The sequence below is a fragment of the Lepidothrix coronata genome, unplaced genomic scaffold, assembly GCF_001604755.1.
Source record: "Lepidothrix coronata isolate B3197 unplaced genomic scaffold, Lepidothrix_coronata-1.0 Scaffold28, whole genome shotgun sequence".
NCBI classification, from domain to species: Eukaryota; Metazoa; Chordata; class Aves; order Passeriformes; family Pipridae; genus Lepidothrix; species Lepidothrix coronata.
In genome coordinates, this window is record NW_016690208.1 from 1530358 (window position 1) to 1556204 (window position 25847).

Sequence of the window (25847 nt, forward strand, 5' to 3'; positions counted from 1 at the left end):
AGCACATCATCTTTTTTTGGACCATACACTTCTGTGCCACAGAAATTGCCAGCAGTCTGCTTTTACCTCTCTGCTGCAAAACTATTTTGGTTTGAGCTTGTACTCTTAAGACTGATCCCAGTTTTTATACCAACATTTTTAGGTACTGCATGGCCACTAGTTCTGAAATAATCCCTGTTCACTTTGCATGAATTCTTTTCTTTCTGCTTGCTACATCAAAAAGGTTTTCATTCCTGACAGTCAAAGCCATTTCTGTCAATATTCCTTTAGTAAGGAATATGCTGTATTTGTCTTCCATTAGTCATCTCCAGCTCATTTTCAATAGTTAGAAGAAGCCTTTCTCCATTCATTACTGACTTACAATGGAATTGCTGTCACCTGCTGATGCACAAAAATATCTTAAATAATTTTTACATTATCCAACATTGTGCTTTTCCCTAGTATTTCACTCCCATGTTTTATATTTAACATCCACCCTCTTCAGCCTTAAAGCTGCTTGTACATCTTTTAAGCTGTGTGAATGTGGGAAAGCCAGATCAGTGTGCAATATTTTGAGAGCATTGTGGAAAATGCACCATCTCAGTAAGAACTGGTGATTTGTAAAGAAATTTTCTGCACATATTCTAAACATTTACATTGAATTTTAAGAGTCTCATAGTAACTTAACAAACTATGATTAAGAGTTTGGGGTTTTTTAATTCATTTATTGAATGTTGCCTTTAAATTTTCCTCTCCTTGTTTGCTTCAGTTTGCACAAGACAATACTCACTTATAAATTTGAAACTATTTTTACTGTGTTCTTTAATACCTTAGGCAATTGCAACCAATTTTTCTTAATTGCTTTTGTAATTTACTTACATTGACTTTCTTATTGTTTTTTGATTTTTTTTTTTTTAATTTGATTTTTAAGGAGTTCTCCCTCAGGCTGATTTTGGCTTTGGTTGGTCAGAGTTGACTCTAATGCTGTATTTTTTATTTCTTCCTTTTTCACCCAGTCTGCACGTTTGATGGTACACACTGTGGCAACCTTCAACTCAATCAAGGTAAATTTACAACACTTTCTGAGCTGATTTAAAAGCTGAGAAGGTTTTTTACTCTCTTTTTTCATAGTCTTTGTCTTTCATTAAGCTTCATAAACCCTTTTGAATCAACTTCCTGAAAGAAGCATTGGCATATACAGCATTTGCTTATCAAATTACATCAATATCTTACTATATAAATAGAATAATTTGGTTTTACATCTCAGGAGAAACCCTTAAATTATTTAATTAGGCTATCTGAATTTGTGCATTCTTCTGGAATGAAGCAGAATGTAGTAACCTTCACCTGCAGTGAAAGGCCAGCCTTGACTTTCCTCTCCTCTTCCTCAGGAGCTGAATGAGCGCTGGAGGTCTCTGCAGCAGTTGGCAGAGGAGAGGAGCCAGTTGTTGGGCAGTGCCCACGAGGTCCAGAGGTTCCACAGGTGAGGTGTTTGTATCATATTTAGTCCTGACTCACTCAAATGCTTTTGACTATTAAGAGCTCTAAAATATAGTGGGGCTTGTTCTAATCATATTTCAACTCCCAGCTTGTTCAGTGGAAGGTGGTCCAACAAGAACTCTTTATATTTTACTAGGAAAAGAAAGGCTTGTTAACACTGGAAACATGGAATTGCTGTGGGCATGGGAGGTCTGGACTAGTCTCCTATTTTGCCAAAGTTCACTTGTGTCGTTTTGGGAAATATTTAATAGAGCATTAACTACATGAGCTTCTCTAGATATTGGCAACCTGCAGGTATCAGAGGTCCTGGTATGAGCTCTGTTTTAATGGTCTTTTGCCTTCCCTTCCTTCAAACCAGAGATGCTGATGAAACCAAAGAATGGATAGAGGAGAAGAATCAGGCATTAAATACAGACAACTATGGGCATGACCTGGCCAGTGTTCAGGCTCTGCAGCGAAAGCATGAAGGCTTTGAGAGAGACCTGGCAGCTCTGGGAGACAAGGTGAGATTTGTGAGGAGGACAAGCCCAAAAGCTTTCTTTTTCTCCAGCAGAAATGAGTGAACTAAAGCAAAGTTTCTGTCTGTCTTCATTATTTCCTTTTCTCTAATTCCAGGTGAATTCTCTTGGTGAAACTGCCCAGCGTCTCATCCAGTCACACCCAGAATCTGCTGAAGATCTCCAAGAAAAATGTACTGAGCTGAATCAGGCTTGGAATAGTCTGGGAAAACGTGCTGACCAGCGCAAAGAGAAGCTTGGAGATTCTCATGACCTGCAGCGTTTCCTCAGTGACTTCAGGTAAAGATTCCCCTCCTCAATTTGTCTGTTTTATTATTAGTGAAGTATATGTGGCTTATTGTTCCACAGGAACATTTCTGGAGTGGTTCAGAAAAGGACTGTTTTCCCTATTCTGACTTCTTTCAGTGGAGGGATGGAAAAATTCCCTATTAATGTGTGTTCACAGGGACCTTATGTCTTGGATCAATGGAATCCGGGGCCTGGTCTCCTCAGATGAACTTGCAAAGGATGTGACTGGAGCTGAAGCTTTATTGGAAAGGCACCAGGTATGTGAAAGATAAGTGTATCATGAACATCAACAGATGTTTTTTCCTGACACTTTCCAATCAGAATTCCCAAAATAGATAATTTCCAGCTCTGCCATCTGGTTATTGACCAAGGCACCTCTTGCAGGAACACCGCACGGAAATAGATGCAAGGGCTGGCACTTTCCAGGCGTTTGAACAGTTTGGACAACAACTCCTGGCCCATGGACACTATGCCAGCCCAGAGATCAAGGAGAAACTGGACACTCTGGACCAAGAACGGACAGACCTGGAGAAGGCCTGGGTGCAGCGCAGAATGATGCTGGACCAGTGCCTGGAGCTACAGGTATGTGCTGCAGTTTGGAAAAGAAAAATAATTCCTTTTTCCATAAGAAGGTTTATTCTCTCATGGTGGTGAGCAGTGCTCTTGGTCTGTCTTGCTCATGCTCTGGAGTTTTCTCTCCCCAGCTGTTCCATCGGGACTGTGAACAGGCTGAGAACTGGATGGCTGCCCGGGAGGCTTTCCTGAACACAGAGGATAAAGGAGACTCCTTGGACAGTGTGGAAGCACTCATCAAGAAACATGAAGATTTTGATAAAGCAATCAATGTCCAGGTGAGGAGTGTAGCTGGAGTACAGGGAAAATAGTTTACTTTTCCTGATGTGGATTATCAGCAAAAAAAGTCCCTGCCAAGTGTGACTTCTAAAGTTCAGCTCCAACTATTCAGCCATGTGAGATCTGCTGCAGATGTTTAGAAGCAGCTTATGCAGATTTTGTTACCTACAGACAATTTCTACAGACAGTATAGAAATAGTGGCAAATACTTGTGTAAATCTTTTACTGATTCAAAGTTATTGTGTTACTTTTTTTTTTACAACAGAAAAAAAAGGTATATTTCTAGTCTCCTGTAACAGAAAGCTACCTAGATTTATTGGGGGATGATACTAAGTCCAAAAGATACTTTTTTCCTAAATGCCACAGGTGAAAGGTGTTCTAAAGTTGAACTCTGCAGTCGCATGGAAGACAGACTTCCTTCAGAGAGTCACATTTGCAAAGCTGCATATTTAAAGAAGAAAAAAAGCCTTATTCTGTCGCAGCCCCTGTTTATCACTTGATGTTAAGGAGCCACAGTTCTAATCTGTGGCTTCTGTGTTTAACAGGAGGAGAAGATTGCTGTGCTGCAGTCCTTTGCTGACCAGCTGATCGCTGCAGATCATTACGCCAAAGGCGTCATCGCCAACCGGCGCAACGAGGTCCTGGACAGGTCAGTGCTGCCCTGGGAGTGAGGTCAGGCACTGACTGAAAGGAAATGCTCCTTGGTGACCTTCTGTAGCTGTCAAAGGTGATGCCACGTGTGGTTTTAGTGTTTCATTCCTATATATTAAATTTCTACAGGTGGCTCCGTCTGAAAGCTCAAATGATCGAGAAGAGGTCGAAGCTGGGAGAGTCTCAGACACTCCAGCAGTTCAGTCGGGATGTGGATGAAATAGAAGCTTGGATCAGTGAGAAGCTCCAAACTGCAAGTGATGAGTCCTACAAGGATCCCACAAACATCCAGGTGAATGTGGTTCTCGGCTCAAAAATTAAAATACAGGTTTTAACTTTGCAAAGCCTTCTCTGGTTTGAAAATCCATGCTCAGGAATTCTTGTTCAGAGATAACAGTGATACATCATGTTGGACATGGTCTCCTTTTAACAAGGAGAAAATGAAAGTTATATTATGCATGAAAGGAGACCCAAAATAGAGCTCACTTGGTAATTATTCATGTGTGTAATTAATTATTCATGCATATAATTAATAAGATATGTGGTATCTGCAGCAGCAAGTTTCCTAAAGAAGCCCAGGGAAACTCAAGTAGCTGTTCTGTCTCTCTCCCGTCATCTAGACAATAAAATAAGGAAATGGAGTTCTTGGGTCTCATCTCTATCTTGTTATAAAATGTGAAGTCTCGTTTATTTTTCAGTAATAAGGAATAAAGTTACCTCTTATGTTTTAATATTGGTTTATGAAGTAGTATGAATGAACTGAACTACTTCTCTCAATCTGTTTTATAGCTTTCCAAACTGCTGGTAAGTAGTTTGGACTAGCCCTGGTATGTGAATTTATTTTCTTTGCATTTCTGTGTGAGCCCAAGCTCTGGTTGCTGCTCCATCCATCAGTTCATGCAATCTCTTCGTTTTCTGTTAGTTCTTGACCTCCATCCAGGTTCAGCTGTTGATCCTGTGTTATGGGTGTGGCTTTTTTGTTAATGCCTATTCAGCATCATTTATTATGTATTTGTTTTGCAGGTGTTCTGCATGATCTGTTTAATTTGTGGTGTGTTAGTGATATAGTGTGGGCTTTTTTAGGAGTTAGCCCATAGGAAAATGGAGTTCTATCCTCCTTTTTCAGAGGTTTGGCTGTTTGGCCTGTCATCCCCTTGTCTGATTATCACTGGGGATGATTTAACACATGACATAATGCCAGTGCTGTTGGCTTTTGTTTGTAGAATTGAATGCTGAAGATGGAGGATTCAATAAATGACAGACCTACATGGCTTAATTCTTGCAGGAATAGCATAGAAGGGAATCATACAGAAAGAACACTCCAGAAAAAAATATGTACCAGATGGAAAGCTGACAGCACTTGTAAGAATACAAGAAATGGAGTAAAATGAGGATATATGGAGGGACAAGACAGAACAAAGAAAGGGGAAGCTAATGAGTAGGAAAGGAAAGAATCATTTGTCACTTTAGGCTGTAGTACATTAAATTGCTATTACTTTCAGCTGAAAAAAAATGAGAATTTTATGTTAAACTAGAAAGGCTTGTCTGTGATTTGTTGTCATGGTAATTATATGGAGATATGCAATTGGCAGCTTTTAAATTGAATTTTCCATGTTGGTAGATGTAGCTTTGAAGGATATGTTTTTGTAATCTCAGCCTTTGGGATTTACAGTTCCCAAAATGAAGCAGTTCATGCAGAATTTCTCATGCCAGCGCTATAGTATTTCCCCTCTTTTATTTTTAATCTAACATTTCCTTTCATTCCATTCTCTCAGGGCACTCTCTACCCATGTCCAATGTTCCTCACATTTCCAGTTTATACTTGCAAATTCTGTCCTGTCACTTTTGTGCTCTTGTCATATTCCTGGTGGGTGGATGGATCATGGATATATGAGAGAGCTGCACACTCCCTCCCACACCAAGGCTCCTGTTGTTCTCATGGTGCTCTCAACTTGGCAGAGAAAGATTTTTACCAAATAATTCAGTTATGCTTTTATAGAGGTTTTTGGCTGTTAATTCATTATATGTATATATATATATATATAAAGTGGTCGTGTATGACTTTGACTAATATCAAAACTGCAGAAAGCAGGTAGGCTGGAGCAGTGATTTCTCTTAATTACCTGTAGATTAGGAAGGGAAATAGAAACTTGTGCAGTTACTATAGGAGTAGAAAGGATGATCTGCTACACTCAGGGGATGTGTAACAGCTGCTTTTCGAAGGGATGCATTGAAAATGAGGAAGCTTTACTGCAGTACCAGCTCAGCTCAACACAGCCAATGTTCCACAGGCACCTGTGAATGCAGAAGGTGTTGCCTGAGTTCTGTGTATCAGCTCACCCAGAGCTTTGCCAGGTCAAAGCTTGATGGTCACTCAGAGTAAATATTCCCACTGAGAGAGAACTTCCTCAGCTCAGCCTGTGTGCAAACCTCTTGACGACAACTGAGCCCATGAGAACAACTGAGGAGCCCTTTGCTGGTCTCTGACAGTTTGGTTTTGTCCTTGCAGAGCAAACACCAGAAGCACCAGGCCTTCGAGGCCGAGCTCCACGCCAACGCCGACCGGATCCGCGGGGTCATCGACATGGGCAACTCCCTCATCGAGAGGGGAGCGTGTGCCGGCAGCGAGGACGCTGTGAAGGTGGGAACAGCAAGTCTTCCTTAGCTTTTCCTTTCAGTGTTTGGATAATTGAGGGAGGAGAGGGTCCCTCTAAAACAAATCTTGTTTATAGAAGCTTTTGTATTTCAACCGCGCAGCAGAAACCAGGTGGATCACTGTGCTTTGGTTCTCAGGGATGAGGAGTTTTCCTGATTTTTTTGATTGGGATGTTGAACTGTATTACATTTAGGCAGCATGAAATAGTGACTGTCATTTATATATCTGGAATCGATAGCCAAAGTTGCACCATATTCTGGCTTTGCATTTATGAGAACTTTATTCTTTGTGGTGTTTATTTGTCTTTTCCATTTTCTCACAGGCACGTCTGGCTGCCCTGGCTGACCAGTGGCAGTTCCTGGTGCAGAAATCAGCAGAGAAGAGTCAGAAACTGAAAGAAGCTAATAAACAACAGAATTTCAATACTGGAATCAAGGACTTCGACTTTTGGCTTTCAGAGGTAATTAAGATGGGAATTAATTACTTGCAAGACTTGTTTTTCTAATTTTTCATTCCCTTTGCTGATGTTAGAGTTTGTGGAGGATTGTCTACCTTTGAGCAAGTCTAGGGGTTTTTTTAAAAAATCTTTATAACTAATAAAAATCTTGTGGATGTGTCCATGTTATTGAACTGTAAGGTGAAAAGAAGCAAATTTGCACAGAACCTTTTAGGTATTAAAAAGATGACAAGGGAAAGGTTTACCCACACTGTAGAAAACTGAGAATTTGGACAGTTTTAAAGCATTATAATTTCAAGGAGTTTGTGAAAACACAATTTGGTCTCCATTCCTTTTTTCCTTCTCCATCTCCAGGTGGAGGCTTTGTTGGCATCTGAAGACTATGGGAAGGACTTGGCATCCGTTAACAACCTTCTGAAGAAACACCAGTTACTGGAAGCTGATATATCTGCTCATGAGGTATTACTTTCTCTTCAGTTTTGGGAGATAAATCATAGTCATAAATTCTATAGATACCACTTTGGTACCTGCTGCAGTCACAGACTTATTATTAAAAACTGACTGTGAACAGTCAGGGTCTGATTTGTATCCTGACACAACAAGCACGGAAATGAGATCCAAGCGATTCCCACTTTCTCTCCCCCATGTGTCCAGGACCGGCTGAAGGACCTGAACAGTCAGGCTGACAGTCTGATGACCAGCAGTGCTTTTGACACTTCCCAAGTCAAGGATAAACGGGAGACCATCAACGGGCGCTTCCAGAGGATCAAGAGCATGGCAGCCGCTCGTCGGGCCAGGCTCAACGAGTCCCACCGGCTGCACCAGTTCTTCCGCGACATGGACGACGAGGAGTCCTGGATCAAGTGGGTGTTCTGGAAGTTCTAAGCTTGGGGGCATGTTCTTAGTGCCAGTGACACTCACAGCCTGCAGTGTGGCTTTACAGCTGCCTTTCCACAAGTGTGGGCTCTACAACAAATCACCTTTTGCTCCCATTCCAGGAAAACCCAAGTTTGGCTTCTTATTTACAGTTTTCTTTGGTCAGATCCCAATAAGCAGAAAAAGGAACACTATTTAGACTCAAACCAAATAACTGAAATTTGACTCTAGTCTCCTTAGGAAAGATCCTACCGAGAATTCAAACCTTTTTTCAGTTTCAAGTACTTTTTTAATTCTACTCAGTTGTAGTAATTAATCAAATCTTTTTGCATATTGGTGTTAGTACCTTGAGAGGAGGGAAAGAAATGAGCTGATAGAAATCATTCCAACTGGAGCACTTCTTTTAAAACAAGCAAACAAAAAATTGGGCAACAGCAGGTAAACTTTACGAAAGGCCATCTATATTTTTAAAAAGAAAACAGTACAGAGACATTCTGGCCTTCAGAGATGAATTACAGACCCTTTGTCACCTCCTTTCTTTCCACCACATGATATCCCTGAATGTACTAATAACTCATGTGCACACGAGTTTTTACAGCCAGGATTTTTGTGCTGTGTCAGGCAGTTCCTTATGTGAAGTTTAGGGGTTTTTTTTTGTCAGGTTTGACATTCAGAAGTAATTTTCAAATTCTATCTTTCTTTGTTCTCTCTTGAATTTTAGGGAGAAGAAGCTGTTGGTTAGCTCAGAGGACTATGGCAGAGACCTGACTGGGGTGCAGAACCTGAGGAAGAAACACAAGCGCTTGGAAGCAGAATTAGCTGCCCATGAACCAGCTATCCAGGTAAATCCCTCTCCTTGACACGTGTCTCTATAAGCACCACCTCTCTTGCCTGTGGCAGAGATAAAGCCACAATAGGTTTGCTGGAACCCAAACAATAAATAGGAGGAGAGCAGGTGATGTTCTGTTAACTGTGTGTTTCTCTGCAGGGTGTTCTGGACACGGGCAAGAAGCTTTCAGATGACAACACAATTGGAAAGGAGGAGATACAGCAGAGACTGGCTCAGTTTGTGGATCACTGGAAAGAGTTAAAACAGTTGGCAGCTGCTAGGTAATGAATGTCTGTAAAATTCAGTATTAATTAAAACAGTTACATAATGACCAGATTTATTGAATTTCAGAGGTTTAGGGTATGAGTCACATATTGCTGATGAAAGGCTCTAAAAGGCTATTGTAAATGTTCCTCAGTAGAAACATGAGTCTCTGTTTGAGGTGTATGTTGTGTTTAGCCTTTTCTTGCACCAGTTGGAAACCACAGACTTGAAATCAACTGGCTTTAATCCATTACCAGGAGGTTTTTCTGAATAGAGACTGCTGGGAGATGGTTCCCTTTGGTCCTTTGGCAGCTGCAGGCTTTGTGGTCCAGGGAATTCTTGGAGCTGCAGCCATGGCTGCTGCTGGAGGAGAGAAGTGTGAATGGTTGTGTGCTTGGGGTTCAGGCTCTGCACATTTATCTCACCTAAAAGCCATAAAGCAACAGTGACAAGTTTTACCTTCCCCACACAGGGGTCAGCGTCTGGAGGAGTCTCTGGAGTACCAGCAGTTTGTAGCAAATGTTGAGGAGGAAGAAGCCTGGATCAATGAGAAAATGACATTGGTAGCTAGTGAGGACTATGGGGACACACTGGCTGCTATCCAGGTATGGAGGAAGCTGTCAGCACTTTGTTGTTATTGCATTATTGTAGGTTAGAGCATAACAAAGCTCTGAGCTGGAAAGACAGTTAAAGAAGAGGTTATTGTTGGCTCTTTTTGAAGACTTACATTGTAAAAAACATAAATGCTAGCTGATTAATAACAATTACTTCTTAATAAATGGTGAGAAAGTATTTTTACAAGTGCTTGTGCCTTACATTTGCAGGGCTTGCTGAAGAAGCACGAGGCATTCGAGACCGACTTTACTGTGCACAAGGACAGAGTGAACGACGTCTGTGCTAACGGGGAGGATCTCATTAAAAAGGTGAGCACAAACTGGTAAAGAGAAACCTTCAAAGGCTCCCCAGGACATCTCCATGTCACAGCAGATTTGCTCTTCTCTGTCATCTCTTTGAAAAGAGCTCTTAGTCACTTTTTTGCAGCTGAATAAGCTGTGGGTGTTTTGCTTTTAAAGCTGTTTCTCAGACAAGAGCTTTCAGCTGAAGTCCTTGCTCTGTCACCAATGTCCTGGATGCCTCAAGTGACCTTAACATCATAAGGGATGCTTTGTTTTTTTCCCCCCTGTCATGTAGAACAATCACCATGAGGCAAACATCACTGCCAAGATGAAGGGGCTCAGAGGAAAGGTGTCAGATCTGGAGAAAGCAGCAGCTCAGAGGAAAGCCAAACTAGATGAGAACTCAGCCTTCCTCCAGTTCAACTGGAAAGCAGATGTGGTGGAGTCATGGATAGGTATGTTCTGTACTGGAGCACAGTATTTAGTCACAAACAAACTGTAATGCTTCTTCATTTCCAGAGATCTCCAGTAGCTCCTCACTTGCTGTTGTAACAAGCAGACCTAAACCCAGAATAAACAGCAGTGCTGTTCCTGATCCATTCTTTTGTGGCAACCTGATTTGGAATAGAGGGAATGTTTGAGATGGAGAAATGACATTTTTACAAAATCTGTTTAATTTCCCAGGTGAGAAGGAAAACAGTCTGAAGACAGATGACTATGGACGTGACCTCTCCTCAGTGCAAACCCTGCTCACCAAACAGGTCAGTGCTGCTGCTGCTGCCACCCCATGAGGGATGGAGACAACTCTTCTACAGTACACAAGAATGTATGCAGGATATTGAAAAGTCTAAATAAAAATACAATCTAAAATATGTTCTGTTCTTTTAATGCTCCAGGAAACTTTTGATGCTGGCCTTCAGGCTTTCCAGCAGGAGGGAATTGCAAACATCACTGCTCTGAAAGACCAGCTGCTGGCAGCCAAGCACATCCAGTCCAAGGCCATCGAGGCCCGGCACGCTTCCCTGATGAAACGCTGGAATCAGCTGCTTGCTAACTCTGCTGCCAGGAAAAAGAAACTCCTGGAGGCTCAGGAGCATTTCAGAAAGGTGAGTGGCCAAGCAGGGGGCTACAAAAATCTGATTCTACACTTTTTAAAAAACAGACACTTGCAACTTCTGTAGCTTGTTCATGCTTTTGCAACTAATGATTTTCAACTGATGAGATCCTGGAGACTTAACATAAGAATTTTTGAGATGCTTGCAAGAAATAGTAAAGGCAAACTGTCACTGACGCATGTTAATTCCAGATCAGCTCATACAGAATACTTGCATTTCTGCATAACTGCATCTTTTCCCTTCCCAAGGTTGAGGATCTGTTCCTGACGTTCGCAAAGAAGGCGTCTGCCTTCAACAGCTGGTTTGAGAATGCCGAGGAGGACCTGACGGATCCCGTGCGCTGCAACTCCCTGGAGGAAATCAAAGCCCTGAGGGAAGCTCACGACGCTTTCAGGTCCTCCCTCAGTTCTGCCCAGGCTGATTTCAACCAGCTGGCAGAGCTGGATCGTCAGATCAAGAGCTTCCGTGTGGCCTCCAACCCCTACACCTGGTTCACTATGGAGGCTCTTGAAGAAACCTGGAGGAATCTGCAGAAAATCATCAAGGCAAGTCAGAGAGGGAAAGACTTTTATTAGTTTGACCTTTCAGTTAACCCTGGAAGTCATCCTCCAAGATAATCGGTCCAAGGGTTTGTCTCTGTAGTACAGATGAAAATATCTCAGAATTCATGAGCAAAGGAACATCACCATTAACTCTAAACTTGTGCTGTCATCACTTGTTTTCGTGGTTCTCCATTTGTGGCCTTTCCAAAGGCAAAGCACTTGTGTCTCACTTCCTAACTGGAAAATAACTTTTCTCTAGATACCCAGGATGGAGCACTCCATCTTGTTTTGAGCCTCAGAACTGTGCTGGGATGCAGCTCCTAGTTTTTGCTTGTTATTACAGGATGAGGGCAATCATATTATTTCTCTGTTTGAAATCACTTTTGTTCATTTCTCAGGAACGTGAATTGGAGCTGCAGAAGGAGCAGAGAAGGCAGGAAGAGAACGACAAACTGCGCCAGGAATTTGCCCAGCATGCCAATGCCTTCCATCAGTGGATCCAGGAGACCAGGTATGGCTTGTTTTTCCAGGAGCTGCCCTTAGAGAATTCCTCAGCTGGTATTTGTATCCATCTACATCTCTTTGGACTGTCTTAAGTTGTAAATATCTCCTGCTGAAAAAGAGCTTGTTGGGATTTGTTCATCTCCTGCAGCTGGGATTTGAGGGAGGCCCCATTGGCTACAGGAGAGAGGAAAGCCCTGAAACTTTAAAAAATGTTCCTCCTTCTGAATTTATTTTCTTGCAGTAATTCCAGATCTCCAGTTATTCCTGAATTAGCCTGCAGCACAGCTGGGGAGCACAAATAGCTCCAAGGAGACTCTGAAGAGCCAACAGCATTTCTGTTACTGCCCCTTTTGTATTGATTGGGAACATCAATGGATGTTCCCAATCAAACTTTGTAATCACTACTCCCTCTCCTTAGAGGTTATTATTAGACAGCGCAGGGAAAAGATTTAACAGCTGTGTTAGAAATACAAAGTCTCCAGGTTGAGCATTGCAGGTGCCTCTGCTCAGTCAGTGCTGTCAGCAGCTCTGACAGGCTCTGGCTGGGGGTTGGAGGAGGTGAGTTCTGTTTCCTGTAACCCTGTGATTCTCTGTCTCTTGTGTGTTTACAAATAGTTCTGTACCTGTCTTCATGAAATAATGAAATATAAATATGATTTTTAACTTTCTGATGTTTGCTTCCCGAATCTCTGTCCCTCTCTTACTGTCTTGTCTCTGTCCTGCTGCCTGATGTTTGGATCTTCACATTCTACAGGACTTACCTGCTAGATGGGTTAGTATTGAATTTTATACCTTTAAAATTGTGGTGATGTGTTCTGCTCTGTCTGTGTGTTTTCTTCTGTCATTACATGGCTTGTGAAAGCTGCGCTGAAACCCCTTTTATTTGAAAAGAGCAACCTGTGGCTGAAGTGCAAAGACACAGGAAACGAGATTTTGGAGTAATAAACCAGTAGAAACATAACAATTTCCTAATCAAAAGTAGAAGAAATTACAATGGGCAGCCTCTGACACACCATGGAAGGTCCTGACTTTTGTTCTGGCTTTCTCTGAGGGCTTGCACAGGAAAAGGTTCTTAATTTGATAAGAAATATGAGAATGTAGCAGACTATTTTGACATTCATAGTTTTCCAGCTTAGAGACTTGCTTAGTGAAATAAAACAATTCTTTATAACTGTTCTTGGTACAGGGAAAACTCCAAAGTATTGACTGTTCTGGTAAGGAGAAGGGAAGAGTCTTATGAGGAGGCTTTACTGAAATTATGTATCTTAAAACTCTGTCGTTTGCAAATAAAAATTGCCCCTTTTTAATCTGCTGCAGAACCACGACCCACACACGTTAAAGCCTTGATTGGAGAAAACAAACTGTCCAACATCAACCCATGGACTTGCTGGGGTTTGCCAGCACTTTGACAGTGGCTTTAAGCCCACCCTGTGTCCATGGGAGCAGTTCCCATTAAGGATGTTTGTCTGGAAGTGAAAAGGAAATAATAAGATCTTTACATGTTTTCAGATCCAAACTCTCTGTGAGTATGTCTGTCCAGTTAAACTCCTTCAGCAGGACAAGTCTCAGCACAATGGGAGCTTTGTGATAAGCCCTGATGTAAAATGCCAACAAACAGTGTCTGGGCCAGGGCAGAGGCTGGAGGAGGCTGGGCCTTGCTCCTAAAGAGAAGGCTTTTCCTTATAAAAGGGTGGAATCTTTGCTGCTTATTCGCTCTGTAATGATCCCAATGTCTTGGTTTCTGCCAGATAAAAATACTTTGCCCCATTTTTGTTGTACAGTTAATGGAGCTGAGCACATTTTCCTGGAACGGATGCTGAATTCCCTGCTCCTTTGTCAAGTGGTGTTGCAGATTAGTTCTGGTATCCAGGAACGAGTGAACAGAAAGGACCCATTTACTCAGAGACGCGGGGTCAGAGTTGGAGATCCTCATGCCAGGCTCTTTTGTTGAACAAATTACCAGAGGGCTGCTGATATGCCAGGCAGAATTTGTCCCTAATTCTGCGTGAATAGATTAAACCCATGGATTTAGTTCCAAGAGGCATTGGCTGTGCTTAGCCTGGCTTGGCAAGAGGGAAGGCAGAGCTTCGGAGAAGCTCCAGAAGAGCTGCCCTGCACACCCCTTGCTTTGCAGCCGCTTGTGTGCACCCAGCACTGCCTGGAACGGGAAAGGGAGAAACAATAATTCGGAGTTTAGGAATAAAAGTGCCTTTAAAGAATCTGTAGATGAGTTAACTGCAAAACTTCAGTTTGTCTCTTAGTGAGACTCTCTTTTTTGTGACTTACGTGAAAATAATAACAGATTATTTTTGTGTATGTGCAACCAGCATTTGAGTCATTTCCTCTTATTAAGTACTTGCTTATGTTTGCTGCAAGGCAGTGCTGGCTTTGGAGTGTGGCTCCACTGCAGTGGCCGTGTTTCGGTGTGTTCTTTTCCTCTGTTCTTTCTTTCTTCCTTTTTGGAATTTACTTGGTTTCTTTCCTTTGACTAGCATAGCATATCGTCGTGTCATTCGTGTCTATCAGTATGAAGTTGGGGATGATCTATCTGGAAGGTTTTTTCCTCTTATTTTCTTACCTCACTTTGGTTTTCAAACGCACTCTTTAATTCCAAGGCTCGCTTTCCTTCCAACTAACTCTCACGGCTTAGAGATGCTTGGAGGTTTTATTTCCCTGTTGATTCTTTCCATGGTTGGTTCCCAGCTTCCTGCTCAGGGCTCTGGGCGTGCGCTTCACCTCTAGACGTGCGTTGAGTCTGAGCCTTAACCCTGTGGTGAGAAACACCCACACGTTTGGTGCATTTCCATTGCTACAGAGTGATTCAGCACTTGAAATCCCCTTCTCAAGAAGCTCAAAAGCATGTAGGAGAAGATATTCCAGTGAAGATGAAAACCTGGTTTTAGTGACTGAAATACCAGAGACTCAGGTTTTAGGAACTTTAAATACCACAGAGTCAGAGGGGGGGGACAACCCACCTGCACAATGCCCAGACTCACTGTCCACGTGCAGGTCCTTCAGTGTGAGCTCTCACCGTACGTGTTGGAAGGACAGAGATTCCCAAACACGGCTGCCTAAAGATTGCTTGGGATACTGGGCGGGGGGAAAGCAGCATCCAGAGACTGTCCATAGCTAGATCTTGGAGACCCTGGCCACAGTGGTGACCTGCATGTTCAGTGGAAATCCCTGAGCAGAGTGGCTGTGCCTCAGCTGCTCCAGGTGCAGCGTGGAGAGGTGGGGTGGGAAAGGCACCTTTCCACCAGGCACTGCTGAGCAGCAGAGGTCTGTAGCTCTCTGCAGGGATTACACCACATTAAGATTACTTTTCAACCAAACCAGTAGTTCTCACCATCTTTTTTTACCCCCGTATTCCCCCCTGTAACACACCTTTGTAGAGCTCCTGTACCTGACTGAAAAATCCAGCCCATCTCCAGTGACTCACCTGCAGTTGGTGTGTGTGTGTGCTGGGCACGGGGAGTGGGGTGGGACTGCACTAAGTTCTAATTCTGTGAAGTCCAGTAAAGCTGGTGCTTTGAGTCTGGCATGAAGTGTGGCTGCTGATCATGTTGCCTTTCAAATGGGGCTAGAAATTAACTATATATAGAAATAAAAATCAGAGAAGATGTTACATGTGTCAGTATGAAATAGGATGAGTCAGAACAAACAAAACACAAAAACAGCCTTTAAATACCTATAGGAGAACAATACTGCTGAAAGGATTTTTCATTTCAAGGAAGGACTGTTAATTTCAAGCCCCACATGCCATATTTTATGGGATAAGTGCATTCTCTCACTGTGGTTCTGTGTTTAGGTCATGTATGGTGGAGGAGTCGGGAACGCTGGAATCACAGCTGGAAGCCACTAAAGTAAGAAATGTGCACCTAGGGCTACAACAGCATTCCCAACTGACTTGGGAACACAGGGTGGGAAGGGAAATGTATGTAATGAGATGGTAAAATCTTATTGATTTTAGACATTTTGAGTACTGAAGAGACCTCTGGGATTATCTATTTACATATCTAGTATCTGCTGACATCACAAGCTATTAGACAACACAGATGTAGTTTTCCTTTTTGTTCCTTTTTCCTAAAGGAGCAGGGTAGGGCAGAGAGGATACAGTATTTTCAGCACATTTCCTAAGTTTTTTTTAGTCTGTAGAACTGGTTTGCAAGCCCTGTTGGTTTCCAATAGCATGAAGGGGAACATTGTTCTGAATCTTATTTTACAAATCACAGTGTATGCATAAAAAGAAGAATCTAGCCCTTCCTCCCCTGCCAGCCTGTGTTCTGGCTTTTTAAGGTAGTTTGTTTTTGGTGCTCCATGATTTTTCTCCACCTTCCTCCTCACAGCGTAAGCACCAGGAGATCCGAGCCATGAGAAGCCAGCTGAAGAAGATTGAGGACCTTGGAGCAGCCATGGAAGAGGCACTTATCTTGGACAACAAATACACAGAACACAGCACTGTGGGGCTGGCACAGCAGTGGGACCAGCTGGACCAGCTGGGCATGAGGATGCAGCACAACCTGGAACAGCAGATCCAAGCTCGGTACAGCCCAGCCCACATGTGGTTTTGAGGGTCTAACTGGGGGTGAGGGGGAAGACAGGAGACACAGCTGCCTGTGTCTGCAGACACGGATCTCTGAGTGTCCTGTGCTCAGGCTAAGAGATGCAGGGAGCTTGTACATCCCTGCAGAAGGATGAAGTTACCAGTTTGGGAATAGCTCCTGTTGGCCGTGAGCAGTGGCGAGATCTCAATTGCATTGATTTATTCTTTGGAACTGTGGCAAGTTCCATTACAAGTGTTCCCACTGTGTTGGCTCCCTTGTCCTCCCCATGTGGTGCAGCCACTGGCAAATGGGCTTGGAGTTCCACAGTTCAGGAACTGGTCACCAGCTTTGCTGCTTCCCTTTCAGGAACACCACTGGAGTCACTGAGGAGGCCCTGAAGGAGTTCAGCATGATGTTCAAGTGAGTTGCAGGGAACACATGCCCGAGGAATACTTGGGAGATATTTCTGGGACATGGATGGCTCTTGTTCCCAGGATTCTGTGATAGATCCAATTGTGGCTCCTTTGTTGTTTGCCCCACTTTGTGCTGCTCTGATCTTTGCCAGAGGGCAACAGCCTCCAGCCCCTGCTGTTGGTGGGGCACAGCCACAGCCACCCCAGAGCCTCTCCTGGGGGCACTGCTGTAGGAACTGAGGGTGCCAATGCATTCCAGCTGGGAATACAACCATTTTTAGGATGCTTTTTAAGCAAAGGAAAGGATTTATACTTACTTTTTGTATATGTTAGATAGAACTTCTTATAGAATAGTGGGCTAGTTGTAATCTGTTCTAGTTCTCCTCCCACTTTAACAGCTATCAGGACTCAACATTTGCCACTTAAAAATGTGGGCTCTGGTTTTATGTTTTTAGGCACTTCGACAAGGACAAATCTGGACGACTTAATCACCAGGAGTTTAAGTCCTGCTTGCGCTCTCTCGGCTACGACCTGCCCATGGTCGAGGAAGGAGAGCCAGACCCCGAGTTTGAGTCTATTCTTGACACTGTAGATCCCAACAGGTACGTGGGTTGGACCTTTCTGTACTGCAAAATGTGTGTCAGCGTTGGCTGGAAGGTCCCTCACAGGCTGAGAGGTGTGGTTGCTTCTGCTGGGGAGAGGCTGTGGTTGTTTTCACAACTCATGTGAAAGTCTGACATTTGTGAAGAAACGGACTTGAGAAAATGATCTGGTGCTGAGTCACCTGTGTTAACACTTTCACTCCTCCCAGAGCAGTTCCAGCCTCTGTCCAGAGGACCTGGAAGTGCTGTGCTCTGGGTGCTCACGCTGTGTTTTGCTGGCAGGGATGGCCACGTGTCCCTGCAGGAGTACATGGCCTTCATGATCAGCCGGGAGACCGAGAACGTGAAATCCAGCGAGGAGATCGAGAGCGCCTTCCGCGCCCTCAGCTCCGAGGGGAAGCCCTATGTGACCAAGGAGGAGCTCTACCAGGTCAGTGCTGGTTGTGACCCCCTGGGGAGAAACACCCACAGCTTTTTGTTGATGGATTTTGAACAAAGCCCAGCACTAATGGCTTGGAGGTTCGTGTCACTGGGGCTGAGTCAGTTCTGACCCTGCCAGGGGATCCTCTGCAGCAAACACAGAAATTGCTGTAATACCCCTACTTAGTTGCTTTAACTGACAAAGAACTGCTCAGGTTGAGTAAAACGAGCTACTCAGAGGCCTGGGAAGGGAGTGCACTGTCCTCAGAAGCCAAAGCTTCCCTTTCATCATCTGGGAGACTAGAGGGAGATGTTTCTCCAGACAGCAATTCAAAGGAGAAACTTCAGCCTAAGCTTAGAAAGTAGGAACACCTCCTCCCTTTCTCTGCCCTGCCAAGACAGCAAGTTTTTCCTGTTTGAATCCCACCAGCTTGCAGGGAAATAAAGAGGTTGCAGTGCTTCCTCGTGTCTATCACCTGTTCTGAGTGAGTCTTCTCTTCGGTGGGAAGACTCCGGTCAGGTGTTCCAGCCCTTCACCAGTGCCAGCAGCCAGAGCATTTCTATGCTGGGTGTAGTTGTGCTGCTCTGGTTTGCGCCCCAGGGCATGGGAGGGCTGCCTGGAACTGCCCCATCCACAGCCCCAGAGCCTTTCTCACCTCTGTGCTGTGTCTCTTCCAGAACCTGACCCGGGAACAGGCCGATTACTGCATCTCTCACATGAAGCCCTACATGGATGGCAAGGGCAGGGAACTGCCTTCTGCCTACGACTACATAGAATTTACACGTTCACTCTTTGTGAATTGATCTGAAACACTAGACCCAGAAGATGCAAAGGACATGCTCACGTTTGCTGACTGTAGCTCTGCATGTGTCTCTCTCTCTTTGTGCTCTACAATAATCAATGTTACTTTATGATGTAACCTTAAAGTGCTTTAGCTTAAAACTCTTAGGGAAAAGAAACATGTTGCAGTGTGCTTCAATAAAAGTTACTGGTCGAACCACATCATCTGGTGTTTAATGGTTCAATGCAAATTTAGCTGTTACATGGGTGCAGGTCCAGCTGTGGGTTACCTGTGTTTTCCAACACTGGAACAGGTGAGTGGGGAGCTGTTCCTGGAGTCAGGGCAGGAACAAGCTTCATGCAGCTGCTGTGCTGCTGCCTCAGTCCATGCTCTCACTCGCCAGCTGCTCCAGGTGATTCATTTCCCGTGGTCCCTGCTCGGTGAAGTCTGAGCTCAGCTGCCAGACTTTGACTGTTCCAGCAGCATCCCCTGCTGCCAGGAGCTGTGCCTGCTTGCTGTTAAATTCCAAGCAGTACACAGGGCAGTGGCTCAGGGCCTGCTTCAGGGACACCGTGGGCTTCCTCGTGCTCCTCGCCAGGTCGAACAGGAGCACCTCTCCTGCAGACACAGACACTCATTGCAGCTTTGTGCCAAAGGACACTGTTGAACAGGTGAGTACCTGCTTAGTCTGAGACTGAGTTATTTTTAACCTGTTCCCCCTGCTGATGGTGTCTAGGCTGTGACAGCTGACATCACTGCAAGACAGCACTGATTTAGTCTGCTGTCAGAAACCTGAAACCAGCTTGGCAAATTCTGTGAGATCTCCATTCTTTAACTCAAAAATGGGGAATTTTTGAATTTGGGCAATTTTTCAAGAAAACTGTCCTTGTTTTAAACCATTTTGTAAATGTCAAACAAGGGAGCTGGAAATAAGTTTTAGGCATATTCTTGCCATGCTCTTGCCATCCCTGTGAATGGCTGTGGCAACAGATGTAGAGGTATTGTCATAAGTGAAAAATAACTGTGACTGGTTGCCCTGGTTACTAAAGTTAGAAATTACTCCATTGTACTAATTACACAGTGCAAACCATGGACACTGCTCTCTGCTTGTAGGATCTGCTGATTAGTACAAATGACTTGTTCTAATTAACACCCAGCACACTCTGAATTTGATGCCCAAGAGGAGGCACCTGCAGGTACTTGCCTTCCCCAGACGCAGCTGCGAAGACCAGGGGTCGGACTGGAGACCAGCACACACAGAACAGGTATTTCTGTGACACCTGCAGAGCAAAGAGGGGCTGTGTCTGCAGCATGGAGTGCAAGTGAACTTGGCCATCAGTCCCACAGCTCAGAAAGAGGTTCCTGGGGGAGGGAGGAAGCAAGAAACAACGCTTTTTTGCTTTATTGCTAAAGATATGGAACAAAAATCAGTCAAGGAGCATGACCTCAGACAATATTCCTGCTTTGTAAAGGTCTGAGTGTGTTTCCTAGAGCAGCAACTGCCAAGCTGTGCCCTGGGCTGTAGAGATGCAGCTTTGTTACTGCCCTCAATTAAACTTAATGAGGGCTTGTGTTGACCAGTGAGAGTTGCTGGTGGGTTGTGGCCCAGGGATGCCTGAGAATTGCTGATCTAGAGCTGGGCATTGTTCGAGATGGGTTTGTCTCATGCAAATTAAATGCAAACCTGGGCTGTCAGCATGTTTCATGCTTGGGGCCTCTGTGGATGGTGGGTGAACTGCTGGCAGAGATGGGAGCTTCTCATTTAAATTCTGGCAGCAGCTACTATTGAGATTTCTGGTGTCAGAAAATCTTACAGATTTAGCAAGATACTTAGTGATCTGCCCAAGTAAAGGACTTTAGCAGCTCCTACCCTTGTCTTTAAACTGATTTATAATTGTAACAACTGGGATGATCTATGGAAGGTGTTGATGTTGCTCATGTGCCCACACACAGCATTAGTGGGCAGCTTCACCAGAGCCAGGGGACATTGTTTCTACTACAACTAAAGTTCACAATGCCAGGTGCCACTCTTTTGGAACTTGTAAACACACCCCAGGGGCTATTTGAGAAACGTGTGTTTAGAGCCAGGGTAACTGTGTCCAATATGCAGCACTTGCCTGTGGAAGGGCGAGCAGCTCACGGAGTACACGGGCCCAGCGTGGGGGGAAAAGGCGAGTTCCACCGGCGCCCTGAGGGGAATGGAGCTGCCCGTGGGAGGGAGAGCCGGAGTCTGAGCTGCAGTGGAGCACCTCAGGGAATAGCCCCCCTCCACACCCACCACAAACACGTGGGGATCGAAGGGGGAGAAGGACAGGGAGGTCACCCCCATGGCTGCCTCTGCCCAGGCCAACTGGGAGAAAAGAGAGAGAGCTGGTGTGAGCACTGGAGCTCCAGGGAAAGGCAGACGTGGTCGGAACAGCTCAGCCCAGCCTGCCAGGGACCCAGGGCACTGCTCAGCCTTCAACTGTTGCTGCTGCATCCTCCTACAGAGGGATTCTGTGAATTAATATTAGAAGCAAGTTCTCCATTCCAGCAGCTTCTCTTTAGAGGATGACAAAACCTTAGCTGTTGCCAGCCTTCCAAAGGTGATTTCAGTGTGGGAAAGGAGATGGGGATCAAGGGTTAGTGTGTGTGTTCAGAATGAGATTTTCCTGGTCTTTCTCGTGTGCAGGGTGAGCTCTGACACTTGGGCTCCAGGGTTTAGAGTGTTTTTGTAGGATCAGCTCTTTGAGCTGCTGAACTCACCTTCTTCAGCTGAGTGCTGCGAGGGATCTGCTGAGCCACCACGGCGAATCCGTCGGCCAAGGCCAGCCGCCCATCCCGCTCCTCCCTCCACACCAGGATCTTCCCGTCGGTGGACACGCTCAGCAGCCGGGAGTGGTGTCTGTGCTTGGTGTCAGGTAACCAGTGAACCTGTTCCAAATGCCACCAGCTCAGGTGGGGGACTGTCACAAAGGCCCAGCCCATGCCTGGCTGCCAGCGGTGCCTGGACCTGCCAGGACAACACGAGAGCAGGGCCAGGCAGCAGCCACTGAGCCTGGTACCAAACCAGCTGCTGCTGGGACTGGCACAGACACAGATGTGAGGAGAGAAATGCATCCAGGTGTTCAGGCCTGAATTCTCTATTGCAGTTTCTGTGGTTCACTGCCCTCACTTTTGGGATGGGGCATTTATGGCACTTTCACCAGCTACAAACAGCAATGTTTTCCTCCCTTTCAGATGAGGAAATACAGATTGGCCCCAGAAGGACAAAATCCTTAGGAAGCCAGACTGAATGACATGCTTGTAAATCCCCTCAGAGCAAGGGGCTTCAGGCTTCCACCCAAGGATCTACTTGTGTTCTTAAACCATCACAAGTATTGTTGGCTGCATCAGCATTAATAATTAGTTAAGTGTGAATGAACCTGCTCTTCAATTATCCTGGACAGAGAGAAGTGATTTTTTACAGGTAAATGTCTGTTCAGGAGCTAGATTTGGGGGAAAATAGCCAGCAAAAGAGACTGCTGCTGAGATGCAGCAGCTTAGCTGTGGATAGGAAGCAAAGGGACGACAGAGCTGTGGCAACACTCACCTCCCCCAGTGCTGCCTGCTGTCTATGATCTCTGTTACCTGATAGACTGGGTCAGTGTGGGTGTCATCTGTCATCCCTGTCCTCCAGATCACAGGGTCTTCTGTCCTGCTGGTGTCCCACACCACTAGCTCCCCACTGAAAAGGCCACCTGAAAGGACAAAGATAGAACATCTCAGGCCTGATGGCTCAGACAAACACACAAATGGAGCTGTGGTGGGAACAGACCCACCAGCTTCAAAGGTTGGGCAGCTCTGGACAGGGCACAGTCTGCCCTGGTGTAAGAGAACATTGTTCTGCTGAAATAAGTATGTTCTTCTCTTACACCCCAGGCTGGATTTCGCTCTGTCATCTCTCTCTGAGGAGATGATATAAAGGCAGACGTCACTAGAGGCAGCAAGTCCCAGTTCAGAGGTAACTGCACTTATCTGTGTTGGTGAGCATTAGTTCCTCAGTTTGAGGAGCTGCAACACTGTTCCTTCTGCAGGAAATCTGAGGCTGAGCTCAGAGCCAGAAACCAAAGGATCCAGGCTGAGGAAATAAGGGTGTGTTTCAGGCATGGTCTGAGGTAAGAGCAACCCACCAGCTATCAGTGAGGGCTGGGAGGGGTGGAAAGCCAGGCACATGACAGAGCTGGGAACATCCATCACCAGGTCAGGGTGCTGTGGATTCAACCCTCTTCTGTCCAGATTCCAGGTACAAACGTAGGATTTTTCTGTGCTCCAGTCCCCATCATCCAACCTGAAAAAGGGAAAGCCACGTCTTGTCCTGCCTGTCCCACAGAGGATCCCAGTCCAGCAGAGCTCTGGGATGCCCTGTGGGTCATTTCCATGTGCTGCTTTGTGGCCTGAAGGAAAACTGAGGTGAAGGGATCACGAGGGGATGGATCTCTGTGGGCTGGTTTATACAGTGTGTGCCAAGGCCCACGTCTGTGCTCACAGAACAAAGTGCCAGCCAGTAAATCTTAGGTATGATTCCCTATTCCAAGGCCTACTCACCATGCAAATAATGGGAACAATCAAAAGGGTGCATATGGAAAGTTCAGAGAAGGGAACTCTACTGAGGGTACCCACAGACACAGAAACCACATTCCCATCTGCAAACAGCTGTAGACTGGGAGAGCAGAAGGAGCAACCAACATACAGGTTTGCCCTGTTTTACTCTTCCCTACACATTCCCTCATGGGATACCCCTTTTGCTGGGGTTTTTAATCAAAGGAAATGGGAGCAGAAGGAAACAAGAGTAAGGGCAGCATTAGGGCCCACGAAGAGGAGGCTGTACAGACATTGTTGAATTACATGAATGTTTTGTCCAAGCCTCATTTCAGAAAGCCTTGAATGTGTGTCAGTTCATGTCTGTGGCACTGGGCATGAACAGGTGCCAGGTTCATCCAGGGTGCTCAGAGACCACATGAAACACCACGATCTCAGTGAAGATAAAGCACAAACCCCACCTACAGATATTTGCAAGTGCATCTGCTCTTTACATATTCTTTCCAAACAGAATCTACCTAGAAACAGTAAGATCATGTATCCATTTTCAGGGCAGGGGGAAAGGTAGAAGAAATAAGACATAATTTTGTTACTTTGAAGATGAATTATTTATATATGTGTTAGTTTATTACTGACAATAGAAAGCAAACATATCTAGACCTGAGGTCAGCCTGAGGTGTCCTATCAGCCTCAGCTGCACTCCCAATCCACCCGGATACTCACCGGCCATAGGAACAGGCGATGACAGATCCCGTGGCGTTCCATGAGACACTGGTGACCTGCAGGTTTTTATCCCGAGCCTCTGGGTATGACAAGGTATGCAAACACAACACCTGGGAGAGACCAAACCCAAGCACTGAAGCAGCAATCTCTGAACACAGAGACATGAGCTCTGTGCCCACCTCTGATGTGATCATGTTGTTACAGCCTGGGCTTCCCTCTGGCCAAGGACTGATGTGAAAAGGTTGTTTAATTCCTACTGGGAAACAAAGCCCCAACACAACCCTACCAAATCAACTGTCACTCCATTACTGCCTTTCTCAGACTGCACAGCTCTGGAAGGCTGTGCCTGAGGATTCACAGCACCCCCCACGTGTGAGTCTGGCACTTGCTGAGCCGTTTGAAAACGCCAGTCCCAACGTTTGCTGTCTGATACAAACTGCTTCCATTCCTGAGCACTGTGCACTAAACAAATAGAATCTAAGTAAGAAGAGCTGCCAAATCACTGACTGCAACTGTTCCTAGATCCCTGCTAGTCTGGAGTGCTCTAAAGGCACTGAAGAGAAGCCTGCACTGATTGCAGCCTTCCTTCTCACACCGCTGCTACAACTCGGTCACCAGCAGGAATAAGTTTTACCAAGAAAGGAGAAAGGTAGAAACACCCCCCCCAAACTAATCCAACTTGTAATGATTAATTATTAGAACCTGGCAAGAACAATCACAGCAGTCAGGAATAGAACTAATGAGTCAGAGCCACTGCAGCCAGCCCTGCTTGGGCAATGATAAGGGTCTGAATTCTGCCACTTACTGTTTCATTCTGATCTGTCCAGTTCACTTCAAAGCCATCAAAGGCACGGCTTTCCCAGTTTTTATTTAGCTCTTTGATAACAGCGTCCTCCACTCTCTGAAGGAATGACAGAAGGCCAGTGTAATCTACTTGGACTTCTTGCTGGAAGTCTTGGAGAGCATCTTTGCCCTGTTCCGTCTGCACCGCGGCGTCCTGGCCTGTGTGAGACTGTGCTGCAGCTTCTGCTGTGGAAATTCTCCCAGTCTGGCAGCTTTTCTGGTAAAAGAAGACAGACAGTCTCTAATCCAAACAGGAAAACAAGTGTTGCACAAAGCGTTCAAAGCACCTTCTGGCGTTTCATAGAGACTTTCCAGCCCATCTGCACAGCTCTGGTTCATGGCTAAGCACAGGTGCCTCCGTACCCGTGCAGGGGATGTATTTGTGACCTTCCTAAGAGCTGATGTGAGGCAGAGATGCCCGAATGCCAGCCAGGTTCAGGCCGTGCTCTAAAGCACGGAATGGGGAGAGATGGAGAAGGTGAGAAAGCAGCGAGCTCCGGAGGGACCGGCGAGCACCGCACAGGTGACAGCGCCGCGTTATGACCGCTCGAACCGCTCGGCGGCAGCTGCGCGGGCGTTTCTTTGCCAGTTCGTGTACGGGGGCCAAATCAGTAAAGGGCTGGAAGGGGCAGAGCCGGCGGGCACGCACCGGCCCGCACCCGCACCGCCAGCGCCCCGCGGGGCAGGGCTCGGTCCCAGGCACCGGGACCTGTGGGGGGCCACGGAGGAGCACGGAGGGAGCAAGTCGGGGCACGATCCCGGCAGGACCGGGGAAGGCGCGGCCCGGCTCGGCCCGGCGGTACAAGAGCGCGGAGCGAGGCCACCCCGGGGTCTCTCACCGCCTCGCAGCGCGCGCTCCGGGCGCTCCTCCACAGCGACTGCACGTCGGCGCCGGGAGCCGCCAGGTCCGTGAACATGGTGAGGCCGGGGTGTGCGAGGGGGTCCCGGCGGGATCGAGAGTCCCGGAGGTTTGGGGGTCGTGGCCCGTCCCGCTCCCACCGCAGGCTCCGCCGGTTCCCATGGAAACGGGCGA

At 45.8% G+C, this 25847-nt stretch overlaps 2 protein-coding genes across 8 annotated transcripts in view; one reads left to right on the plus strand and one right to left on the minus strand.

The window, feature by feature from the left end:
* SPTAN1 (spectrin alpha, non-erythrocytic 1) overlaps nucleotides 1-18909 on the plus strand; it is a 47856-nt gene extending 28947 nt beyond the window's left edge. For 2 of the 7 annotated variants that reach the window (XM_017810021.1, XM_017810023.1), the window contains 31 exons: nucleotides 996-1043; nucleotides 1371-1462; nucleotides 1838-1982; nucleotides 2095-2276; nucleotides 2443-2542; nucleotides 2670-2867; nucleotides 2990-3136; nucleotides 3683-3786; nucleotides 3918-4080; nucleotides 4578-4592; nucleotides 6298-6429; nucleotides 6767-6904; nucleotides 7256-7360; nucleotides 7556-7764; nucleotides 8499-8619; nucleotides 8766-8887; nucleotides 9343-9475; nucleotides 9695-9793; nucleotides 10062-10221; nucleotides 10451-10527; nucleotides 10663-10872; nucleotides 11130-11426; nucleotides 11822-11934; nucleotides 12682-12699; nucleotides 14420-14482; nucleotides 15736-15790; nucleotides 16274-16470; nucleotides 16838-16891; nucleotides 17340-17486; nucleotides 17769-17916; nucleotides 18585-18909. In XM_017810021.1, coding sequence (XP_017665510.1) covers nucleotides 996-1043; nucleotides 1371-1462; nucleotides 1838-1982; nucleotides 2095-2276; nucleotides 2443-2542; nucleotides 2670-2867; nucleotides 2990-3136; nucleotides 3683-3786; nucleotides 3918-4080; nucleotides 4578-4592; nucleotides 6298-6429; nucleotides 6767-6904; nucleotides 7256-7360; nucleotides 7556-7764; nucleotides 8499-8619; nucleotides 8766-8887; nucleotides 9343-9475; nucleotides 9695-9793; nucleotides 10062-10221; nucleotides 10451-10527; nucleotides 10663-10872; nucleotides 11130-11426; nucleotides 11822-11934; nucleotides 12682-12699; nucleotides 14420-14482; nucleotides 15736-15790; nucleotides 16274-16470; nucleotides 16838-16891; nucleotides 17340-17486; nucleotides 17769-17916; nucleotides 18585-18710 — 3918 coding nt within the window. In that variant the 3' untranslated portion in view covers nucleotides 18711-18909. The remainder of the gene's footprint in view (nucleotides 1-995; nucleotides 1044-1370; nucleotides 1463-1837; nucleotides 1983-2094; nucleotides 2277-2442; nucleotides 2543-2669; nucleotides 2868-2989; nucleotides 3137-3682; nucleotides 3787-3917; nucleotides 4081-4577; nucleotides 4593-6297; nucleotides 6430-6766; nucleotides 6905-7255; nucleotides 7361-7555; nucleotides 7765-8498; nucleotides 8620-8765; nucleotides 8888-9342; nucleotides 9476-9694; nucleotides 9794-10061; nucleotides 10222-10450; nucleotides 10528-10662; nucleotides 10873-11129; nucleotides 11427-11821; nucleotides 11935-12681; nucleotides 12700-14419; nucleotides 14483-15735; nucleotides 15791-16273; nucleotides 16471-16837; nucleotides 16892-17339; nucleotides 17487-17768; nucleotides 17917-18584) is intronic. The other 5 variants (XM_017810025.1, XM_017810027.1, XM_017810022.1 and 2 more) reach the window with 4 other exon arrangements.
* Nucleotides 18893-25842, minus strand: WDR34 (WD repeat domain 34). The gene is made up of 9 exons (XM_017810028.1): nucleotides 25654-25842; nucleotides 24777-25031; nucleotides 23972-24081; nucleotides 22840-22997; nucleotides 22298-22407; nucleotides 21434-21601; nucleotides 20806-21038; nucleotides 19893-20050; nucleotides 18893-19306 (listed from the first exon to the last, which is right to left on the minus strand). Exons 1-9 carry the CDS (start codon nucleotides 25729-25731, stop codon nucleotides 19068-19070), a joined length of 1509 nt encoding a protein of 502 aa, XP_017665517.1. The 5' UTR covers nucleotides 25732-25842; the 3' UTR covers nucleotides 18893-19067.
* Nucleotides 25843-25847: the final 5 nt, after the last annotated feature.